The sequence below is a fragment of the Haemorhous mexicanus genome, chromosome Z (genome assembly GCF_027477595.1).
Source record: "Haemorhous mexicanus isolate bHaeMex1 chromosome Z, bHaeMex1.pri, whole genome shotgun sequence".
NCBI classification, from domain to species: domain Eukaryota; kingdom Metazoa; phylum Chordata; class Aves; order Passeriformes; family Fringillidae; genus Haemorhous; species Haemorhous mexicanus.
This window is the reverse complement of record NC_082381.1, coordinates 20,227,247-20,249,315: the sequence shown is the minus strand read 5'-3', so window position 1 is coordinate 20,249,315 and position 22,069 is coordinate 20,227,247. Positions and strand designations below refer to the sequence as shown.

At 39.5% G+C, this 22,069-nt stretch overlaps 1 protein-coding gene across 2 annotated transcripts in view; it reads left to right on the top strand.

Moving 5' to 3' along the window:
* EPB41L4A (erythrocyte membrane protein band 4.1 like 4A) overlaps nt 1-22,069 on the top strand; it is a 118,394-nt gene that overhangs the window by 80,530 nt on the left and 15,795 nt on the right. The window contains exons 13-17 of one of the 2 annotated variants that reach the window (XM_059836738.1): nt 5,683-5,764; nt 10,002-10,085; nt 12,258-12,371; nt 14,748-14,795; nt 19,262-19,339. In XM_059836738.1, the coding sequence (XP_059692721.1) occupies nt 5,683-5,764; nt 10,002-10,085; nt 12,258-12,371; nt 14,748-14,795; nt 19,262-19,339 (406 nt within the window). The remainder of the gene's footprint in view (nt 1-5,682; nt 5,765-10,001; nt 10,086-12,257; nt 12,372-14,747; nt 14,796-19,261; nt 19,340-22,069) is intronic. The other variant, XM_059836739.1, reaches the window with a different exon arrangement.

Below are 22,069 nucleotides of genomic sequence, written 5' to 3'. Positions count from 1 at the left end.
TAATTTTAACATGCTTCAGATGTGTGAGCTGGGAATCTGTTCTGCATGCAGAGGCTGTCATGGCAAGCTGGAAGTTTCCACAGGTGTTAGAGGAGATAGGATTAAGCTTGGATCAGAGAAGTCATGCCCTAGATAATGGATGCTTCCTGAAATTTGGTAATAGAGATGGCAAACTCCAGGTCCATAGATGATTACATGGGTATTGCTTAGCTTCATCTATGACAAGAAGGCAAACACACTTGGGTCAAACTTGTGCCTGTGTTTGTTTACTGTTTGAGAAAAAACTTGTCTGGGCTTTAAAATGTAAATAGTATCTCTCTTATTGTCGTTCAATATGCCACTATAGAATTTGAGAACCTATTTTTAAAAAGAGAGCAGATATATACCTCTGGAAACCTCCAGTGCTTATCCTGAATGTGGTCTTTTGATTTAGAAACAAAACTGGTGTGCTCTGCCTTACAGCTGTGGTGGCTCTTGAAATGTAACATAATTAAAAGTGCAGCCTTGGAAAATAGAGCAGTTTACAACTTTTTAAAAAATTTTATTTTATTTAGTGTAAAAAGAGAAGAATTGCTTTGCTTTCTGATCCTGATATATTTCATTGTGTGCACAGTTTTAAGTGGGTGTCTGAGAGGACAAGTAGCTAGTCACCCTTGAACCTAATAACTTAAACTTTTTGTTCAGCTGGACTGTCCTGTTCTTAGGGCAGCAGTTCAAGCCAAACAGCATTTCCTACCTCATTAGTTCCTGGTTCTGTTTCAGGAAATTTGTGTGGCTATTTGTCAGCTAAAGTTCAGCTCTTGGTTTGAAATAGTGTTAGCCTTAGCCCAGGCAGAGAAGGTTGGTCTGTGCTGCTGCCAGGCTGTGCATGTGTTGTGTTTGTTCATTTTGTTTTCAGTCTCTTTGGCTGGAAATTTGAGGAAAAACTGAAACTTTTCTGTAGCCTCTTCTGCTGATGTAATTGGAATCAGAATTCTCTGGGCAACATGTGTTTGCTATTTTGATGGATTTAAACACTTTCTCCCACGTTAAAATAAAATGTCTGCTTTTTCACCATTTTACTTACATAGAGTTGTGTAATCTCTATCATCCATCTGTTTTCTTTTCAAATTCAGCTTAATTTATTACCCAAGTTTTCCAAATGTGCAGTCATATCACTGGGACAAATGTATTAACTTAGATGATATTAATGTTAAAATAATTTGTTTAATTTCCAGCTCAAAATATGGGCTGAAGGAAGAGAGCTATGTTTTTCAAACGCCATCTTGCCCTGTGAATAAGCATATTTTCTCCTTTTTTTAAAAATTTTGTCTTTTCTATTCACAGTGATAAACATTGAATACTCTTCCTCCATCTAAACAGGATTTCAGAAGAAGAATGAAGACCAGTGCTGCTTCTCCTTGTGTTGTCAGGAAACATGTGATAGTCTATTGCATTGAATAAATCTGCCTTTTTTTACCTAACGTTGTTCTTAGATATAACAAAGTCCATTTCACACAATGAATCAAGACTATTTGGCATATTTTAAAGATCATTTACTTAAATATATTATCCCAATTTATGTATATTTTTTATATATTTGTAGATTTTATTTTGTAGACAATTTTTTATCTTGCAAATTTACCTGGTGCTCTAATAAGTTTTACAGGTTATGTAAAAGTTTCCCTGACTAAAATATTTGAGAAAATTAAATTACATTTCTTCTTAAAATAAATATTCCTTTTGCATAGTGACATTATGCAGATGGTCATCATTGGTAGCTAGTCCTTTGATCTTAATTTTCTGTTTGTAATATGGTATATTAAGGCTAAATACTACTTATCCAACATTTTAAACAGGGTTATTTCAGTTAACATGAATTACAACTGAAGATATTTTCTGTCAAATACACCTTTAATTAGGATCTAGCTAGACGAAGCCTTGTAACTTAATTTTTTTGGGATGAAAGTCAGATTTCCATTTACTTCACCAAATCCAACAACAGCTCACAAATAGCTCGTATGAAATAACTTCCTGTAGCCTTTTCTGAGTTCAGCATCTTTCCTCATCTGCTTCTTTCCCTTTTTATCTTTTCTTAAGACTGCAAAGTGAAATATGTTAAAGGCTTCATTTTTGCCCTCTCTGCAATTAGCCATTTTGATTTTGTTTAATCGTTTTTAAAATCTATTAGTACCAGTGATGGGACCAGCCACAGCAGTGGCTTTGGGGACAGTTAGAACTAAGTGCATGACTGCAGCATATAACCTTGGCATTGCATTCATCAGATAAGTGTCTGTGAGTGCTAAAACCTCTCACCTCTGACTTCTAATTAAAACTCTTCCCCTTGTTGCTTCATTTTGTGCACATCTTCTGGTGTTATAAACATAGTATGTGCTTTTTATATATTTTTTCTGTCCCCTGAAGGTAGAGCTTAGTTATCTCTAGCAGAGCAGAGCAAAAATGTTTCTTTGCCTCATTGGTCCACTAAAGTATGCTGAAGTCATTAGGACTGCACACACTTTGTGAACTCTGGGTAAAGACCTGGAGCAGGTGCCAGCCAAGACAGGGATAGAAACTACTATTTCTGTTTTCAGTAAAAATATTTGTGGTTTAGCATCAAGATTGAAGGAGATGATACTGTCAACAGAGAGAAACTGTTTTTGTGTATACAAGCCACTGACATGGATTGCTTCCCCTGATAGGACGAACAGTGCAGACCTTTTGGCTTTAGCATGGCAGATTATTTTCCTAGAACAGGCATTGCAGTGGTTTAAAATGTAGTAACCTCCATTTTGTCACTTGTTTGATACATTTCATATCTCAGTTGTTCTAGGGTTAGTGCAAAAATCACATCAGGAAACTTTAATGGCTATGATTTTATATGAGATCTAGACTGTGTTTTTATAGTAGTGCATGGGGGGTTTTTGCTGCATGTTTAGGCTGGTATTCAAGTTGGTGTTAATTTAGAGAAAGAGGTTTTTTTGTTTTGTTCAGTCAAGTCTTGTGAGTGAGATAAGCGTAACTTCATTCATTTACTTGTTTTTCCCCTTTCATCTGAGTGAGAATTACAGTTGCATTTTGCTCTGCTTGCAAATCATAAACTCAGATGTGGAACAGGATCTCCTGCTGTTCTATCTTACTGTCCTAGGGCCTGACTGATAATGTTTAGCGTTCACAACATACAGTGAAGGTGTTCATTATTCTTTTGGCTGAGTGCTGAACATGAAAAGCTCCTTGGGAACATCCTCTCAGGACAAACATTGATGTGACCAGACCTGTTGCTGTGGGTCTGAGTTTATTCAGCAATGGAAAACACATTGCTTAGGGTTTGTTGTTGTTTGGTAGCTGAGGACTTGGTTTGTCCCTGCCTTGGCACACGGGGCAGTTGTATAAACCAGTGTAAAATAAGTGCTTAGAGGTCAGGTGGAGAATTGTAATACCCACACCAGGTGGGGTATTGTCTGTGTTGTGATATTCCCTAAGCAATCACGTTTTGCCACAGATGCCTGTCGCTACCCTACTGGTAGCCGTGGCAGGTAGAACTCTTGGTCTGGCCCAGTTAAAGTCTTTTCCCAGAGAATCGTAAGATTGGACTTGAAAGTTAGATTTTTGAGAAAATGGATCTTGAGGTGATTTTAGCTGTTTCCTCATTTATGTACTTGGAGCTTTATACTTTAAAGTTTACTTAAAATCCAATGTTTGGTAAAAGGATGGGTGTGACTGCTTCCGCATTTCAGTCATGGGGCGTGAGATGAACAAACTCTTGAGGCTGCAGGCTTAGAAACTAGTAAGAAAAACAGCTCTTATCACAGAGTAGGTTGGGCTGGTGTGGATGTATGAAAGTCCATTCATTTTTGTAGGCTCACAGTAGCCCAGGGTGCAAAGAATGAGCTCTTACTGCGTGTTTTCCATTTGGTCGCACTATTTGCTGCTCTCATGACTTGGTTTAAACACAAACATTGCTTCCAGATAATGTCAGTTAAGTGGCTTTACCTGATAAGAAACAGGCATGACAAGCTAACTAACTTGCCAGGCTGATATGGTTTTGGACACTTGAGTTTTTAAAAATGTGATAGTTGGCTTGAATTGAATGGGCAAATCAGCATCAATATGGCTGTAAAAGGGAATTAAGTGTGTGCATTCCCTTCATTGCAAAAGTTCAGTGCAGTGCACTCAGTCCTGAGAGTACCTTATCCAGCCAAATGTAAACAACCAGGGAAACTGGCCACGAATGAGATGTTCAAGATTTCTGCCTAAGGTATTTTTGAGAGGCCTGTTGCCTTGGCAAGCAAGAAGCAGTGATAAACTTAAGTTTTTGCCATGGGGTTAGTGTTTGGACAGTGTTTTTGGAGTCTGCGCTATTATATTAGATAATTATATCATACAGAGGTGAAAGCTGATAGAACAGTACTGTAGTCAGTAAAAGATACACCAGGTGGAACATACTTGGATACAATCATCACAGTTTCTGTAAGCGTGGATGGAAAACTCTGATTAATCCACTGTGGCCTGACACCCAGAGGTGACTGGGTGCCTGCAGAATGGTAAGGATATTTCCAGACACAGCAAACTATCACTTCTGGAGGTGTCTATTACTTTTATATCATCTGACCCTTGGCTGTTTTTCTGGCAGTCGTTTCACTGCTATGATATGTTTTGGAGCACAAGTTTTTATTACTCCGTTAAGTGACAAGGACCTTCTGTGACTTAATTGAAAACTGCCTCACAGAGGAATAGGTGAAGTACTGAGATCAGTTCTTCTGTTTGAAAAAGTCGTATATTTGCTGATTTCTGCAGAAGACTGGCAAATCTAACCTGTAAGAGAACCAACTGATGAGCAGACAAAGGTATCAGAAAAATCTCAGGTATTTGTGTTGAGCTAGGGTCCAGAGACTTTGTATGCCAAAGGGGTGGTATGGGAAGTTGAGAGAGATTGTGAAGAAATCCTTTCTCTGAGGCTGAGGGGAAAACTTAGCATGCAAAATCTTTTCACAGCTTAAATTAAGACATCACATTTTTGTTTTAGCCAGTCAAAATGGCTTGGGGTTTGTAGCACTATATGAACAACATTGTGATGCAGTTTCTTGTGTCCAGGGGACGTCGTATTATAATCTTCAATCTATTTAATTATCTTCAATGAACATGCTCAGAATCCTGTCCAGAGGAGGTCTATGTCTATAATGATATTGTTCTGTTGTTTTGCTTGACATCTGTTTCTATAGATGGTAACAATTTTGTAAGAAATGTCTGAAATTGCCAATTAGGTGGAAACACAATGTGTGGACTGAAGGGAAATTACAGATGGATGTTAATGCATAGCATGGAAACTGAAATCATAGCACTAGCAGGAACCAAACTGTATTCTCCTCACACCTTTATTCTCATTGTTGACTGAGCAGGGAATTTCCTTCAGTTGACAGTGGCAGAGTATGCCTTTGAGAACAACAGCTTCAGACTTCTCTGTCTTATGGGGAAGAGTAACGAATGTCCTTCATGTTAAACTTTATAGTGCCCTGTTACAACTATAAATAAGGCTAAGACACAAAGGTGTGATCCTTACACACCCTTAACAAGATGAGCATGCACCAGGTATTTTGTGTGTCATTTTATCTCTCATGCTGCCCTGTAGGTGATTATGCTGAGTAGGTGTGCAAACATTTATGTTACAGGATTCGACTGTTTTGGACTTTTTTTTTTCCCCAGGTTCTAAGAACATGAGCCAGATTACAACAAATGGGGAAAATGAAGGAACTACCAAAATTATTGCACCTTCTCCAGTGAAAAGGTATGTAGACCCACAGTTTCCTTACAGCTTTGAAGAGGTTGTACAATGCATTGGATAGGGGAACACATTTAGTAATCATTAATGTTAGTTTATCCTGCCTTTGAGTTCAGGACCATTTGATTATCTGCTGACAAAGGTCAGAGGGTTTTGCCGAGTATTTAATTTTATGAAACCCTGATCTTCCAGTCAATGCAGAACAGAGTTTTCAGGTGACACATGGTTTGAAAACCCATAAATCAGCACAAGATAATGGGAAGGCAGGCAGTCTCAGGTTTAAATAGGAAAAAAACAGGTAATGACCCAAAGTGCACTGGTCAGGATAGTCCTGTGCAGTCCTATTAGTCTCTCCTCCGGGAACAGTGGGCTGGCTGTCAGAGCTCTCAGGTCATGGGCCTTCTGTCTCTGAACAGGGCAAGCTTGGGGTGTGGGGCAGGGAAGGGCTGGGTGTGGGCTCTCTCCCAGTAGGTTTGTTAATCTTGCAGTGATTGCCCATTACACTGTTCAAATTATAGTAAAAATCAGGTAAAAATCATGTTTGTTCCTGATCTGTAGGAGTAGTGAGTTTCCAGGGCTCCCCTGCACTTGTGTGATCTGCTGTGTCTAATTTTCAGTGTTGAAGTGCACATCTCTGGTTATTATGCATATCTGAAAGGAAGAGGTAAGGCTCAGATTCAGAAAGGGGTTTGTATCCCCACCCCTAATTTTAGATGGAATTTATGTGCCTGAATCAGAAAAAGAGTGATCTTACAAAAGAATGAGTCAAAACCACTGTACTTAACTTTTGTTTAATTGCCTAGATATCTGTCTCTGCACGCTTGGCAATCCTGACAGTTGGGTTTTTTTCTTGACTGAGTAACTCTTAACTGGGCTTACCTATGCATTGAGGCTGTGGGCTTCACAAACTAGGTATCTGGACTGAACTCTGAAAAAGGATCTAAAGATGTACTGCAAATACTTGGTGGATAGTGTTCTCTATTGTCTAACATTTAGAACAGTTGACCTCCAAAAGAAAAGCTGAGCTAAATTGCTTTTTCATTTTGAGGGAAATTGAATCCATATTCTAGCCCTTAGAAAATAATGTTAATTGTGTGTCAAAAAAAGCTTATGATTGCCACTTGGTCATGCTGAAGCTAAACCATTAAGTAGAAACAATACAGAGGTAAAAAAATACATGAAGGGAAGGCACAAAGAGGATGGATCCAGGCTCTTTACAGTGGTGCCCAGTGACAGGACCAGGTGAGCAGACACTGAAACACAGAAGATTCCCTCAATGTCAGGAAACAATTTTCCCTGTGCAGGTGACTGAGCATTGGCAAAGATTGTCCAGAAATGTGGTGGAGTCTCCATCCTTGGAGATAATTCTGCAGTTGTCTGGGAATAGTTCTGGATAACTGAGTCTGGATCACCCTGCTGGAGCAGGCAGCTGGACTAGATGACATCCAGAGGACACTGATGGCCCCACCATTGTGTTGTTCTGTGATTTGTTAGGAGAAAGAAAGATATAAAACAAAAGGTACCATTATTCCACAGGGCAGAGTTCATTGTTTTAGGAGGCATGGGAATTCTTTACTACAGAATTTTTAACAATGAGCTGTTAAAAAGAAACGGAAAGGCAGGTTTTAGACAAAGAACCAGAATAAGTGGCTCTCTATGTGACAGCTTCAAGGTTACTGAGTTTAGTTTCTTACCTTGACAGATTAAAAGCAGTTCACAGGCAGATTCTTACTGAGTCATGTTTTAGACAGTGTTAGTCACTTCCAGAAAAAGAAAAAAAAAAAGGTGTTGGAAATTGTTTTTCCATTTAGTATTTGATGGTTTTTTCTCTGTGTCTCTATCTGCACATGAGAAACACCTTTTGGTTCTGCCAGGCTTCGTGGATGTGAGAGACAGCACACAAAAACTGTGTAGCACTTGCAGTTTGGAAGTTTGTTCCATCCTGTGTAATTCTTGCATTAGTTGTTAGTGATGCTTGCAGAGCATCTTTCAGTAGTGTTCACAAGCTGAGTTTTCATATTTAACATCTAATTCACTGTTGAGATCTATAGTTAATCACTTCTGTGTAAGTGGTATAAACTCAAATAATAAACCTCCCCCAATGAAATCTCACATGAAATTCAGATCCTAACCTTTTTACATTCTGTGAATGAAATGAGTACCTTTTGCAACTGCATTCCTGGAGATACTGCTGGTATTTGAAGAGCTGCCACACTCTAGCTTTCTGTCTGTAAAGTGTGTCTGCTCAAAATGAATAATGACTCGGGAATTTAATGCAGTAGATTCACCTCCCAGGTACATTTCCTTTCTCCTTTTAAGATTTGAAAACAGTATTCACAGTTGTGTAAGTTCAGCCTAGGTATCGTTCAAAAGTGCATGCTGTGCAAATCAATTCCTTTTTGCATTGTGGGACAGAAACATATTTATCTGAGTTACTTGCTCAGTCTGTAGTAAGCACATATTTTTAAGCCTGGCAATAGATTGCATGCATCCATGAGTCAATAATTAATGGGCGCAGTGTTAAGAAAATTATTTACCTGATAAGGTGTAATTTAATTTCTTTTCCTGCTGACTTACTGTAGCTTTGCATTTTGTTCACTCTGCGAGAATTAAATGATTAACTCAGTGACCTGTAGTGACCAAAGGCTGAGGTTAAAAATGGATTAGTGAGTTAAGCAGCCACGATTCCTTCATAAAGCTGAGTCTGTCACCTCCTGCTCTGGGGAAAGAACTCCTAGCTTATATCCTCCTCTCTGTAAGCAACTATAAAGCTTTTATTTTTCCTGCTTGAGTTGCACTTTATAGCTATATGGTGTATTAATGACTGTACGGGGTTGCAGTCAGTAGTACTTGATGACCTTAGTGGAAATCAATGTGGCTGCCTTGTTCTGTCTCAGGTGAACTGCAGGAAAAGAGCTCTAGAGATGGAGCTGCAGGAAAAGCTCTCCCAAGCTTCAGCTAAAAGCCACTTCCCAGCATTTGAAGTGGCAATTATCTGGGAGCTTTAATGGGTCAGAAGCTGTAAAACCTGTCACTGTGAGAATGATAGGAATAAAGGAAGAATTGGAGCATACTGCTTTTTCCCCCCATCCCCATGGGTATGGTGGGAGACTGGTTACGAGTGCTGATATATCTCTCAAGCCAGGTGACTGTCCTCTTACTTTGCCTTGCAGCAGTCAGTGAGGTCAGCTCTTTCACAAAAATGTCTTTCTGGCAAAAATAAAACCCAAGGCTTTACTGGGGAGGGTATGAGAAGGATATGCTACTCTGTGAACCTATGAACCTGTGATCTGTCATGCTTTGAATAGTTTTCATCACCCCTGACTTTGTTGCTCCCATTTTAATGTACGCGCTGTACACCTGGAAAAATGGTAAAGGAATACAATAAGGGTAATCTGAGGTATGTGGTGACTCCTGTACGGGGAGAGGTTAAGCAGTCTGTGGTTCTTTCACTTGAAAAAGGGATTAGACAGTTAAAAATGTGTAAAAAAATTTAAGGGGTGGAGTTTTTGATTTAGGGAGCCATCGTTCATAGCTGTTTGTTTTTCTTTATGTCTTTCTGTAATCACAGAAACAGTCAAGAACAAGGGATTGAAGTTTTGAACCAGGTGGAAGTTTTGAGATAGCATTAAATAATTGTTTATGTCATAGCCAGATACTGGAATATTCTCCTACTAGGCACTATTTATAACAAAAATTAAAAAATGTTCTAAAGGTATTTAAGTAAACCCATGGAAGAAAAATTCCAATTAGAGCTTTGTAAAATAGAAAGGAGGTAAAGTATCTGATTCAATAATCTTTTAACTGCATATTATGGAAGACTATGAGATCATACTGTATGTTTGCCCTACTGTTAGACTTCTTGCTTAAGTATCTGTTCATCTTTATTTGGAGACAGGATTACCTGTTTTTCTGACTCAGTGCTGCCACAATTATGAGGTTGCAGAGCTGATTTTTTTCAGGTTTTTTTTTTGATTTTTTGGGGGTTTTTTTGGGTTTTTTTTTTTACTTCTTCTTTCTCCTTCCCGTTATGTTTGCTCTTTATAGGAGAGATTTTTCAACATAGGAGCTCTTTGCCCTCTTTCACATAACAAATAAGTAACTATATGCCAAGGTGGGTCTCATGCCTTTAAAATTATATTTTAAGTGTTCAGCATAAAAGAAAATATGATCTGTGTACAATGTTTTGGGTTTTTAAAAATATATATATAAATGTGTATTTATCTTATGTACTCTTATTTAGCTTTAAAAAGATGAAAAATGAAAACAGTCCAGAAACACAAAGAAGTAAAACAAGTGCACCGTGGGAGGAAAATGGCCCACAAAGGTAAGGCAAGACTTGATGTCTTAGGTATTGTGCAATAATAAATATCATACCACAGCAGAAGGTTGAAGGTTATTAATATAATAAATGAATGTGTTATTTGATTCATAATAGATGTTTATTGCATCTAAGCAGATAGGCTCTTTCATGGATAAATGAACAGTTAAAAATTAAGAAAGTATATGTAAGAGGAGGTAGCCAGTGACTGGATGTCAGCAATGGCTTTTTACAGAGATCTGTTCATAGACCACTGATATTTAGAATATTTGTCAAAGAACTTGAAAAAGGGGTAATAAAGTTTGGTGATGAGACAACATTTTTTAAGATAGTGAGAAATTTGTCTGTGAAGAGTGGCAGAAAGACTCCTAATGTGACTAATGGGTAGATTCTGTTGAGTCAAAAAATGTAAAGAGAGGTACAGAAGGACAAAAAAAACCCCTCTAGATTTCTGGTTAAGATGAAAAAAGTGCTGTGAAATTATGATAGATAACAAAGAAAACGTCAGCTATGTAGCAGTCAGAAAAACAATTAGCAATTATTAGTAAAGCAAACAGAATTATGCCATTATATAGATTTGTGGATCACATTTTGGAAGCAGTTCTGATGTTCTTATCTCAGGAAAAGGAATAGGCTTTGAGAGGAGCAGCAAAGGTGATCAAAAATGTGAAAGGCTCTGCAGTAAATCTGCACAAGGAGCAAGGGCAGAGGCAGAAAGGAATCTTCCTTCAGACTGTAAAAGAGGAAATTTCAGGGGATGACATATAGAAAATCAAGGGTTGTACTGAGAAAAGAGAAAACGACCAGGACTCTGTATTTCTGGTAAAAGAAGTAAGGATCTTCAGGTGAAGCTATTAAAAGTGGTTTAAAAGGCAGTCAGTAGTGACTCACCGTGAGTGGGAGACCTGTGGTCCTCCTTTGCAAGGAGGTGAATTCCTGGGGGAAGCTGGGCGAGTCATGGAACAAAAATCCTGAAGGGCTTGTGAAGACAGAGATGCAGCAGCTGGCTCAGTCAGTCCCCTGGACTGGGAATGGTGAGGGACTCAGGGAGCACTGGGGAGCTGCCTTTAGGATTTTGCTTCTCGTAGCTGGTTGTTTTCAGCTGCTGTTGGAAACAGGCTACTGAACCAGACAGCATGTTAAGTGTAACCCAGAATGGTCCTGCCTTTCTGTGACAATTCAGATCTGTTCCTGTCTCATTTATGTCTCATTTGGGGTGCCCTGATGATTTACCCCTTGTGCTCCTTCTGTAAACAACAGTAGTTTCTAGAGCAGGAGCAAAGCAGCAAGCAAATATTCTTTTGCTACAGTCCTTTCTTTGGTTATATTTAGAAAAGTGGGGTCATCTTGTCACTTTATGTCTCCAGTGTTTACAATTGCTCTCAGGACAGCAGGAGGTTTGATCTTGCAGAAGCCAGACAATGGTAGGATTGAGTTTTTGCAAAACTATTAATTCGAAAGCACTATGCAGGTTTAGACACATAAGCAGGCTGGATGTTGCACAGAAGCTTTCACAGCTCTTAATAATTCTCATTGAGATGAGCTGTGGGAACTTTTCACCTGTGTAGAGCAGTAATCAGCTGTCTGCCGAGGTAGATGAAGAAGAATGGATTCAGTTTGAAGGCCAGAGGCTTTTAGGGAAGCAGAAAGAAAGCTGGAGCTTGGAACACCTCCACACCATAGGCAGAGGTTTCCGTGGATGAACAGAAGAGAAATGGAGATAGAATTGTTTCATGTTCCCAAGCATCAGCTCTGAGATGAAGACAAATGTCGTGACAAAACATGGGAGGTTTTCATACTTACATCCATGGAAAACATGAAGAATACCTAGCTCTGGGTTGAAAACTCCATATTAAAGCACAGAAATTTTATTATGGTAAAAGAATATTAACAAACTAAAGTCTATACTTTGTAAGCTTAGAGTTGTTGACCTGGCAATGTTAAGAGGTCTCTCTCCTACATTTCAAGGTTCAGTGTGAACCTTATTGCTAGAAAGCAGTACTATCTGCATTTACATGGAACACCCACTAACACCCAGAAAAGCACACATATCCGAAAGCTCACCTGTACATATGTGTGCGTGCATGGATCTTTTAATTTTTGTGGGCTGAATCTCAGCTGGCCCAACTGCCCCGGAAATTTTAAAGCTGACTCTTTGCTCTTCCTTTTTAACCTTAGTGGACTGTATAATTCTGCCAGTGACCGCAATAAATCTCCAAAGTTTCCTTACTCTCGCCGAAGGAACCCATCTGGTGGCAGTGAGAATGAGTCTGGGCAGCCAGTTCGGAGGAGGTAAGAGCCTCAGCATTGATTAGTGTCAGCTTTTCTGTGTAGAAACTGGAAGTCTTGCATGCTCAGTGCTCAGCTTGTGGAGGCACAGCTGCGTCCTGGGAAAGGGGCTATTCCAGGGGCCAGTAAAAAAGCCACCTACTAGTAAAAAAACACCTGAGCAAGAACACCACAGCTGTTTTTGGAAAGGAAGCTTTGGTCAGATTATTTGCTTGTGTGCTGTTGTGGGAAAATGATGTTAAAAATGTGAAAAGTTGCATTATTGGCATGGGCAAGTTTCCTTTAGTTACTGGAGCTCTTTTTGCCTGGTGAGTGAAAGCACTGATGGATTTGCTTGCTTGACAGTGAGCTTCCAAAGCAGTGTTATAGGTACATTTCCTTACTTTAACTGCCCCAAGGATTACACAAATGAACCATAAAGCTGTCTTCAACAGTGCCATATATGAACCACTTTGCATTAGAGAGGACGCTGGCAAAAATACAACTAATGACAATTTCAATTGGTACAAGCTGAATTGAATGACTTAGAGGAGTAAAATCAAATGGGTGGAGATTCTGTGCTATGTCCTTGAGCATGTCCAAAAAGCAAATTACAGGAACAGTTCTGAAGCAATAGTGTTGAGAAGACTGTGTGTTACCTGGGATGATTTGTCCTGCTGGGAAGCTGTTTTCATCACTGGTGCTGTTTTCATCACTGTCCTGCCAGGTGCTGTGATCTGTTACGAAGTATAAACAAACACAGATGCTGTGCTATATTCATTGCAGTCTTCTAGAACTGCCTTAGGAGCCAGCACCTGAGAGTTACATCTCTTTCTGACAGCTCTGAAATGAGTACCTTGTTTGGCCTTCAGAGCCAGAGCTGGCAAAGGGGTCTCTGACAATGCAGCTGTATTGATGAGGAAATCCAGTTTGATGTGGAGCTTTTATCCTTGTCACGTTTCTGGACTGTTTCAGACCTTTTATCTGCCATTAGCTGTCTGGGACAGGAGAGAAGAAACTCACCCATAGTGCATGCTTAGTGACCTCAAATAAATCAGTGTAACTCTCAGGCAATGGAGTTATGTTTATTTGCTCTGTTGGATAGAGCCCTTGTAGGTGCTAACAGCAATGTGTTTCCTGAATGGGTTTTGTCATGTTTTAACCTCAGCCAAGTCCCAGGCGGCCCCTCACTCACTCCCCTGCCAGCAGGGAGAGAATCAGAAGGGTAGGAGATAGAAACCTTGTGTATTGAGAAACACACCAAAAGCCAGGCCCCCAAGCAAAGCAAACCAAGGAATGAATTCCCTGCTTCCCACTGTTGAGCAGATGTTCAGCCATTTCCAGCAGAGCGCAGCCCATCACGCTAAGGGTGACTTGGGAGGACAAACACCATCCCCAGTCCAAACATCCCCTCCTTCCACCTCCTTCCCGCACTTTGTACACTGAGCCTGATGTCCCATGGTCTGGGATATCCCTTTGCTCATTTTGGGTCGCCTGTCCTGGCTGTGTCCCCTCCCAGCATCCCACGTACCCCCAGCCTCCTGCCCAGTGGGACCTTGGCTCTGTGCTGTCCCTGCCCAGCAACAGCAAAGACATATCTGTATTATCAACCCAGTGTTCAGCACAACCCCAAAACACAGCCCCATGCCTGCCACTGTGAAGAAAACTAACTCCACTGCAGACAAAACCAGCACAGATTTTCTGGTGCTTCGCTAGCTTAGTTGTCAGAAAGGCTCTTTTGGCTTTGTAAAAGCAAAAGAGTAGAGATGTGCAGTGCAAAGCTCTCTCATATCAAGAAAAGAAAAGTGTTTGTGCACTGTGCAGCAGGAAGTTGTTTTATCATCTGGGATTTGCACTGGACTGATCTAGTCAGTGGACAGACAGTCATGCCAATAGCAAGTTTTCTCTTGGGCTAATACATGAACAAAATGTTTTTTAAAGTCTTATCTCATATGTGGGACTGGGAAGACTGACAATAGTAGGTGGATTTTAACTTAATTATGGCTTCCTGAGTCTTGGTTTTATTAATGCACTTTCCTTTTCCAGCTGTTAATAACAATAGCTGTGCTGTTTATGCACCCTTTTCTGGAGTAAGAGGAAACCACCACGCTCTCCTATGTTGGAAACAGTAGGAAACTCTAAAGGGCAGCATGCTCTGCTTAATTTTGCAAGTAAGGGGTTTACAATGAGAGCTTGAATGGAATCATGCATTCAAAGCTTATTGTAAAGGTGTCCTGAAGGGTTTAAGGCAAGCAGATGCCCATTTTCTCTGCCTGACATCAAACTGGGAAAAAAAAATCCATCAAAAAACTAAAACACTTCGGGGTTTTTTTGGGTAGTTCTGTGTATTTGTATTAAGTAACTCTATGACACTTCATTAAAACTTCCTTAATATCACAGGAAAAATCAAAACAGTGGTGAAGATTCAGATTTAAAGCAAAGGAGAAGGTAAATATATTATCTATAGCAGCTATGAAGTGATACTGAAGATACTGGTCATATTTTGGTTTCCCTTCTTGCATTCCCTTCTTTCCTTCCTTCTCCCTCATCTTCCTGAATGTATAAAAGGTTTGTTGTGTTATGACCTTTTCTTATCTTTTGCTAAAATGCTCTGTGGCATAGCCTCATCACAGCAGAGTCTTGCAGCACATTGTTACTGCCCATGTCAGAAGCAGCTTGTGAAAGGTTCCTAAGGGCTTATCTGCAACTTGAAAGTCAGTTCCAGAACTTTTAGCTTTTGGATTTTGAATCTGCAGATTTGTTTTTACTTCTTCAGTCTCCCAACCCACTTTTAATTAATCTGTTTTGCAAACAAGTGTGCTATCATCTGAGATGAATTGTCCTGCTAGAGGTAAGTGCAAAGGCTCCTGATGGTCCTCTTGTTGTCTCGTACATTTTTTTGCTGATTTTGTCTTAAGCTTCTCCTCCCTTCCCCCATCTCCCATTTCAGACTTGACTAGTTATCACATTTCAAATAAAATGCAGGTGTGAATTTGGGTGTGACCTTCAGCAACTTCAGCTTTTGACAGAATTTTGCCACATCTGCTTGTCCTGACTCAGTTTAGTGCTCCTCCTTGCTCCTGTGCTCCTGCTTGCACTGCTGGAATAAGGAGACAGTGGAGTGCATTTCAATGTCAGAGGCTCCTGGAGCTTGGGAAGGCGAGGAGGCACTCCCAGGATCTGAATCACTGCAGCAGCACAGGAAAGGAGCTCTGGCAGAGATACAAGCACTCGGACAATCACAGGAAGCCAGAGAAAGTGCTCACAGACTTTGTACTTGCTATGAGATAACAGAATATTTTTTGGAAGGACGCTAGCATTACAAGCTGCCAGTGGTGGTCCTGTGATAGATGTCCAGCACATAAAACTGGGAACATTTAGTTAAGCCTCTCAGGTGGAAAGCCCCCGTGCTCAGAAGGGACCTCTTTCCACATGTTTGTTACTGTACATTGCAAAAGACCTCCACTTCCTCACAATTTGGCTATTCTCCTCTCATTTTAACTAGGAAAAACTGTGCCAGAATGTGAGCTTTCCTCAGCCTTCCAAGCCCCCTCCTAGGCAGTATTTGTTGTGTCTCTTGTAAAACTGACTATGACTTCTTCCCGGCTCTTTATGCCAGAGTATATAGGTATTCTACCTGTAAAATATCAAATATATTGCATGACAAGGAAAACAGGGAAGGAAGGACAAAAGATACCTTAAGATTGTCAGAGATTGGGATGATCTCATGTGTTCTTGCACCTGATTTAGGCAACAATCTTTTTTTTCTACTCATTTTTGGTATTGTATTCAATGCAATAAAAGATGATTGTTAATATTCAGTGAAAGATAATATTCTGACAACAAGCATGAGCAGCTGCCACTCATCTGACAGCTCAGGAGCCCTTCTGTCTCCCCACAAATGCTTTCCTGACAAGGAACACAAGGTAATTCAATGGGCAATATCCAAAAGGTGAATCAGATTTTCATTCCTGAAAAGTTAGAGAAAGGGTTATCTTGAGTTTGATCAATTTGGATGTTTTATCTTGTACTTTGCCTGCCACGCTGTGATTTTTGGCTGTTTTGGTACCTTATGAGATAAATTACTTAAATCACGTGAAGGAACTTCTTGTCATACTGAAAAATGTAGAAGAGTCATGTTAATGACCTGGAAGTGTGAAAGAACAGTGTTGCTCAAACAACTTATTGATATTGGTGTTAGTGGTATATTTATTAAGCATCTGATAAGACTGGGCTGGGGAAAGGTGTACTTTTGGCTGCATAAGGGCTGCTGCAGTTCTAGAGCATTTATTGGTCTTAACTCTTCCATTGTGCTTGAGTGACTCTTTTTTACATCATCTTTTAATCTTCCTTCTTCCTTTGGGGTTACGATTTTCTGTATTAACAAACATATTTTTTATTCCCACTTTGAGCTTCACCCAGAAAAGTGTAGTTTTAGCTGGCAGCATGGATAGCCTGGCTTTAAATGATGAACATGAAGTTTGGGGATGTCACTGAAACTGTGGGAAAAACAAAAAAAACCCAACAACATTTTTTGTATTAGAGAATCAAGGCATTACTCTATTCTGGCTAGTTTGTTTTTCTGACCAGGATGTCAACAGAACAACAGAAATAATTTCATCCTCACGTAGCCTCAATGTGCAGAGGAAATAATTCCACGACACGTTTATTTTACCAGATTTTTCACTAACTTTGTACAGTCAAAACCCATAGAGATTCATTGGTTCAATGCTCATTGGTTCCAATTATGCAGTTCACAGTATTTGGTTTTCTATTGGATATGAATTTGTTTGCCTCCAATGCTAATTTGGTCCTCATTCCTATCTTTCTTTTCCCAGACCAGGTGTCTATGACCATGCCAGGGTTGATGTTTAGAGTTGATGGTCATTAATGGTCGTTGATGGTCGTTATCTTTTGTGTTTCTTCTGTGCTACTCCCAGTCTGTTAAGATGTTAAGTTCATCAGGCCCTGCCTAGTGGAACAATGCCCTGAAAAAAACATCAATTCCCTTCCCCCAGGGCAAAGGCCAACAAACCTGACTAAAGCTATAAAATGAAAAAAAAAAAAAAAAAAAAAATTAAACTTGGTATCTTTTCTCCCCTCCTTCTCTGGGGGAAATTTCACTTTGCCAAATTTATTCCCCACAGGTAATATGGATTTAACTGATTTTCCTAGACTTTAACTGATTTTAACTGATTTTCCTAGACTTGAGCTGTCCTATTATTCCAAGACATTTTTGTTTGAATGGGAGCTATTTGAGCTAATGATTTCCTAATTTAGAAGAGAGGGTAGAACAGACTCCATAGACCAAAGGATTTAAAGGCTCAGCAATTTGTTGGAGGAAACCATAATTCATAGGTATTATGGAGAATTTCATGAGGCTCTCAGGTATGTCAGAATGACATCTGTATCAGTGTCCTGGTTATTCAGTCCTAGTCTTCTAGAAAGCTGAGTGGTGTGTGCCTGACCAGATAGAAGAGCTTCATGCTGCATCTGTGCTGTTCCCTGGGACCAATCTTCTCTCATCCTCTTGGGGCTCTTCCTAAACCATTAGAACATGCAGTGAGCAGGTGCTAGTCAGGGACTTCCTACCTTGTCATTAAATGCTTCCCTTACTTGTTACTCACACCTAAGGAACTGCTTTCTCTCCTTGGCTTGTTTGAGGTGCAGTTTAACAAATCTGTCCTCTTACAAATGTCAGCTATCAAAAAGGGAAAGAAAAGCCAAGAGGCATAAGAAAATATGTATGTCTACCAACATCATCAGGACTTACCCCCTTACAGCTCATATTTAATGGCCAGAGACCTCAGAAGAAAGATTCTGTTTTCCATTGAAGCAAAACTGTCACCAATTCCATCTCTAGACAGCCCAAATCCTTGTAGTCCACCTCCTGTTAACACCAGCCAGCTTTCCTCATTGATCTGCTGGGTTGTCAGTACAGCAGAGAAACACGTTTGCCTTTGGAATCACAGAAATGTTCAGGTTGGGAAGGACCTTTTCTAGATCATCAAATCCAACCATTCCCAAACCATCCTCACACTAAAGAACAAATAGTCCAAACCAGATTGTGATGAGAGTGCCAGTTTTAGCCAGTGGTAGAGTGGCAGAGTCCTGGATTCTAGGACCAAAGCCCTGACAGCTATTCTGTGTGCTCCAAAATGCAGTCACAGATTTAGGGTCTCAGGTAGAAGAGAGGAGTTTTCCTGTGGATAGTGCAGCCTTCTTTTTTCCATAAAGAGCAGCAGAATCCTAGTGCTACTGGTGTTTCACCATGCTGCCTAACATTCCCTTCAGATAAGCTGGGTGAACTGATTTTTCTAGACTTTAGCTGTCCTGTTCTTCTAACACATTTTTACTTGAGTGGGAGGCATTTGAGCTAATGATTTCCTAATTTAGCATAGGGAGGAGAATAGAGTCCATAGACTGAGGACTTAAGAATTTACAGGATGGGAGTTGAGGGGAATAGAATATATAGATCTGACAGCATTTTGTTTTGCCTGCAAACCCAGAATTCTGCGTAATTTCTGCTGGGTGTACCAGAATCTGCAAGAAGAAAAGAACCATACAGAGATGAAACATTTCATACCTCCAAGAAACAAGTTGATGTGGCATTCACAAAAAAAAAAAGCTAACAATAAAACAATACAAAATTTAAAAAATAATGAAACAGTGAAATTATTCAAAATGATACTGATACTACAGTCTGGGTGCACTACTTTTGGAGCAGCTCTTCCCAATCAATTAATAAGAAAAAGATTATATGACTTGCAGGTGTAGACAAGCACTCCAGAGTCTTTTGATTCTGGTTTTCAGAGTAATGTCTTTACAGTGTTGCTCTTTCCTCATTTAACACTGCAGTAATTTTGGTGTTAGTAGATACATTCATCTTGAGATGTTGCTTTCCTCTTCTCCAGGTCACGGTCCCGTTGTAACACCAGCAGCGGCAGTGAATCCGAAAATTCCAACAGAGAGCATCGGAAGAAGAGAAACAGGTGACAATATATTAAGTATTTTAGACAGGAATACATGAAGAATTTAATAGCTTTAGGAAGACATGAAACAGACAAATGGAGATGGACTTTCTCAGATAAACCTAGTAAGGAGGGATCTAACATATTTTATGAGTATAGAGTACTCCTGAGGCAGCTCAAGACCCTTTTCTGAATAAGAAGAGTGATAATTGCCAGAATACATCATCATAGTTGTGTGCAATGAATGCCTGCTCTCCTGTTCTTGGGAAGAGCTCAGTAATGAACCACAAGATCAATTACAGGGCACACTTACAAAAGACTTGTGGTATAAATGCAAATAAAATGCATAATATCTTGATAATGACATTCTCAGCATATACTTTTACCTCACAAATTCAGGTGCAGATTTTTTCAAGCAGAAAATAAGCTGTTGAGAAGTAAAGATATTTTTAGTGGCTATAAATCTCAATGTTGTTTTTAAATTCATGTTTTTAATTTTATAAAGATTTTGTTTTCCAAAATGTCAGGTGTGGGCCCAAACCCAAAACGTGTACAGCATCAAGTTCTAATAGGGCAGCAATAGTTCATATCAAGTGATGCTAACAAGTCCTGTATTATATATTCTATTTTTCTTGTTGCTGGTATGAAAAAGATGACGTAACTACTGACTTCCTAAAAATTCCCTTCAAAGCTGCAGCATATTTTATGTTGCACTGGAGATCACAACATCCTGGAGGTATTTCTGAAAATATACTTTTTAAAAGCACAAAGAATTTCCTCACATTGCATAAATACAGTGCAAGAGAAATGTAACTAGACAAAAGAGGAGCTGTTTTAAGGCAAAGTTTCTAAGTTACTGTCTGCATGATCTGCCATCATTTCTTTGTGTCTCATATTCAGTGATAAATGATTTCCAGGTCTCTGGAAGCGCTGAGAAATAATTCTGTGCTAGATAGTGCAGCAGGAGTATGCAGTATAATTACATTTTCAGCATGACTTGCAGTAGTTAAAGAAATGTTAAAAACCATTGTGACACTCACATGGGATGGCATAAAGCACATCTGAGACATGAGATTTCTTTGAAGCTTACCTAAAGCAGAGCACAGTCTTGTAGGGTACTTGGCTAACAATAACCTAGTGTGCATGGAAGGTTTGTTTTCCAGCTGAAGTTTAAATGACATGCTGAGTGTAGTTTCAGTGATCAGCAGTAAATGGTATTTTGTATCCCTTTCTCCCAGAACACTCTTGCCAGGTTTTTTTCCTCTTGTGAAAATCTTTCTGCAGGGAGCTCCACAAGCAAGTGAAAGAAATTAGAGACTGACCACAAGAATGTTTTTAAGAACTCCTGGCAATATAAAGACTGATTGTAAGAAGGATTAAGTACTGCTTATCTTTTTTTTTTTTTTTTTTTAAGAATGAAAGGGCTTTTACCCACACTTACTCACTTCATAAAAAAAAAATTAAAAATAAAAAGAAAAAAATCTGTTTCTAAGTTTTTCACATTTTCAGAAATGGAAGATACAACAAAAATGTTAATGTTTGAGCATCTGTTGTTCTTAGATGATCACTTGAAATCTGTCCAGAAAAAAAATCATTATCAGTGTTAGATTAAACAAGTACTAAATGAGTTGGAAGTCTAAGACTTGTTCCTTGTGAGCAATGCAGGAAAACAACCACTCATAATGAATTTCTGCATTTTGTTAGCAGTCATAGCAGGAACATAACAAGCTGGAAGGTCAGAGGCTTCCTGTTTTCAGAGATGAGCCAGCACTAGCAGGGTTAAATAGGACATTATAATGAGGCTTGCAACTGCCAGTTACTCAAATTTCTGCTGTTACATAGACTAATGCAATTTATTTCCCAATACAATAATCTGATCCCTGACACAACCAGAAACAAAAGTGTTTTATTTTATTGGGAAAAAAAAGAGTGAATACTCACATTAACCAAAGAAGTCTGCTTCTGGTCACAGTAGAGTAGAATATATTGTTCACATGTCAAGAGATCACTGTGAATTATTTGCCAGAAGAAAACAAATTATCAGAGAAAACCAGAAACATAGATGAGAGCTTCTGAGGGCAGAAAACGAGAAAAATCTTGGGGAAAATCTTTTTACCTGATCTCAGTCTTTGAGGTTTCACACCATTATATAAATGTTTTCTCCTAAGCAGATGTTCATATGAAAGTGAAGAAGAACCTGTGGTGAGCATATTTCAATCACAGAAGAAATGCATTTGCGTTTTCAATCCTGTGGTCAAAATTTATTGTGTAGATAAAAATAGATTAAAGGAGCAGCCAGTGCATACTGAAGCATAATTTCCTTCCTGGCTACACTTAGAAGATGTATCTGATTAGAATCAGAGAGTGACTGAATGGTTGAGGCTGGCAGGGACCTCCGGGTGTCATCTGGTCCAACCACTGCCCCAGCAGGGCCACCAAGAGCTGGTAGTCCAGGATCACTTCCACACAGCTCTTCAGTATCTCCAAGGGTGGAGACACCACCACCTCTCTGGGCAGCCTGTGCTGGTGCTCAGTGAAAAGTTTGAAAGGAAAACTGTAATGGGCTTTCAGTACAAGGGCAACAGTTTTTATTAAAAAGTACCTTTAAATAGAAATTTGGGATTTGAGCTAAATTTCTTTCAGCATTTTTTTGTCACTTCTGTCACCAAAACCCTAAAAGACTTGCCCCAAAATTATTAGAATTTGAACACTGCATTCAAATGATGTATCTAATGTAGAGATTGTGGTACC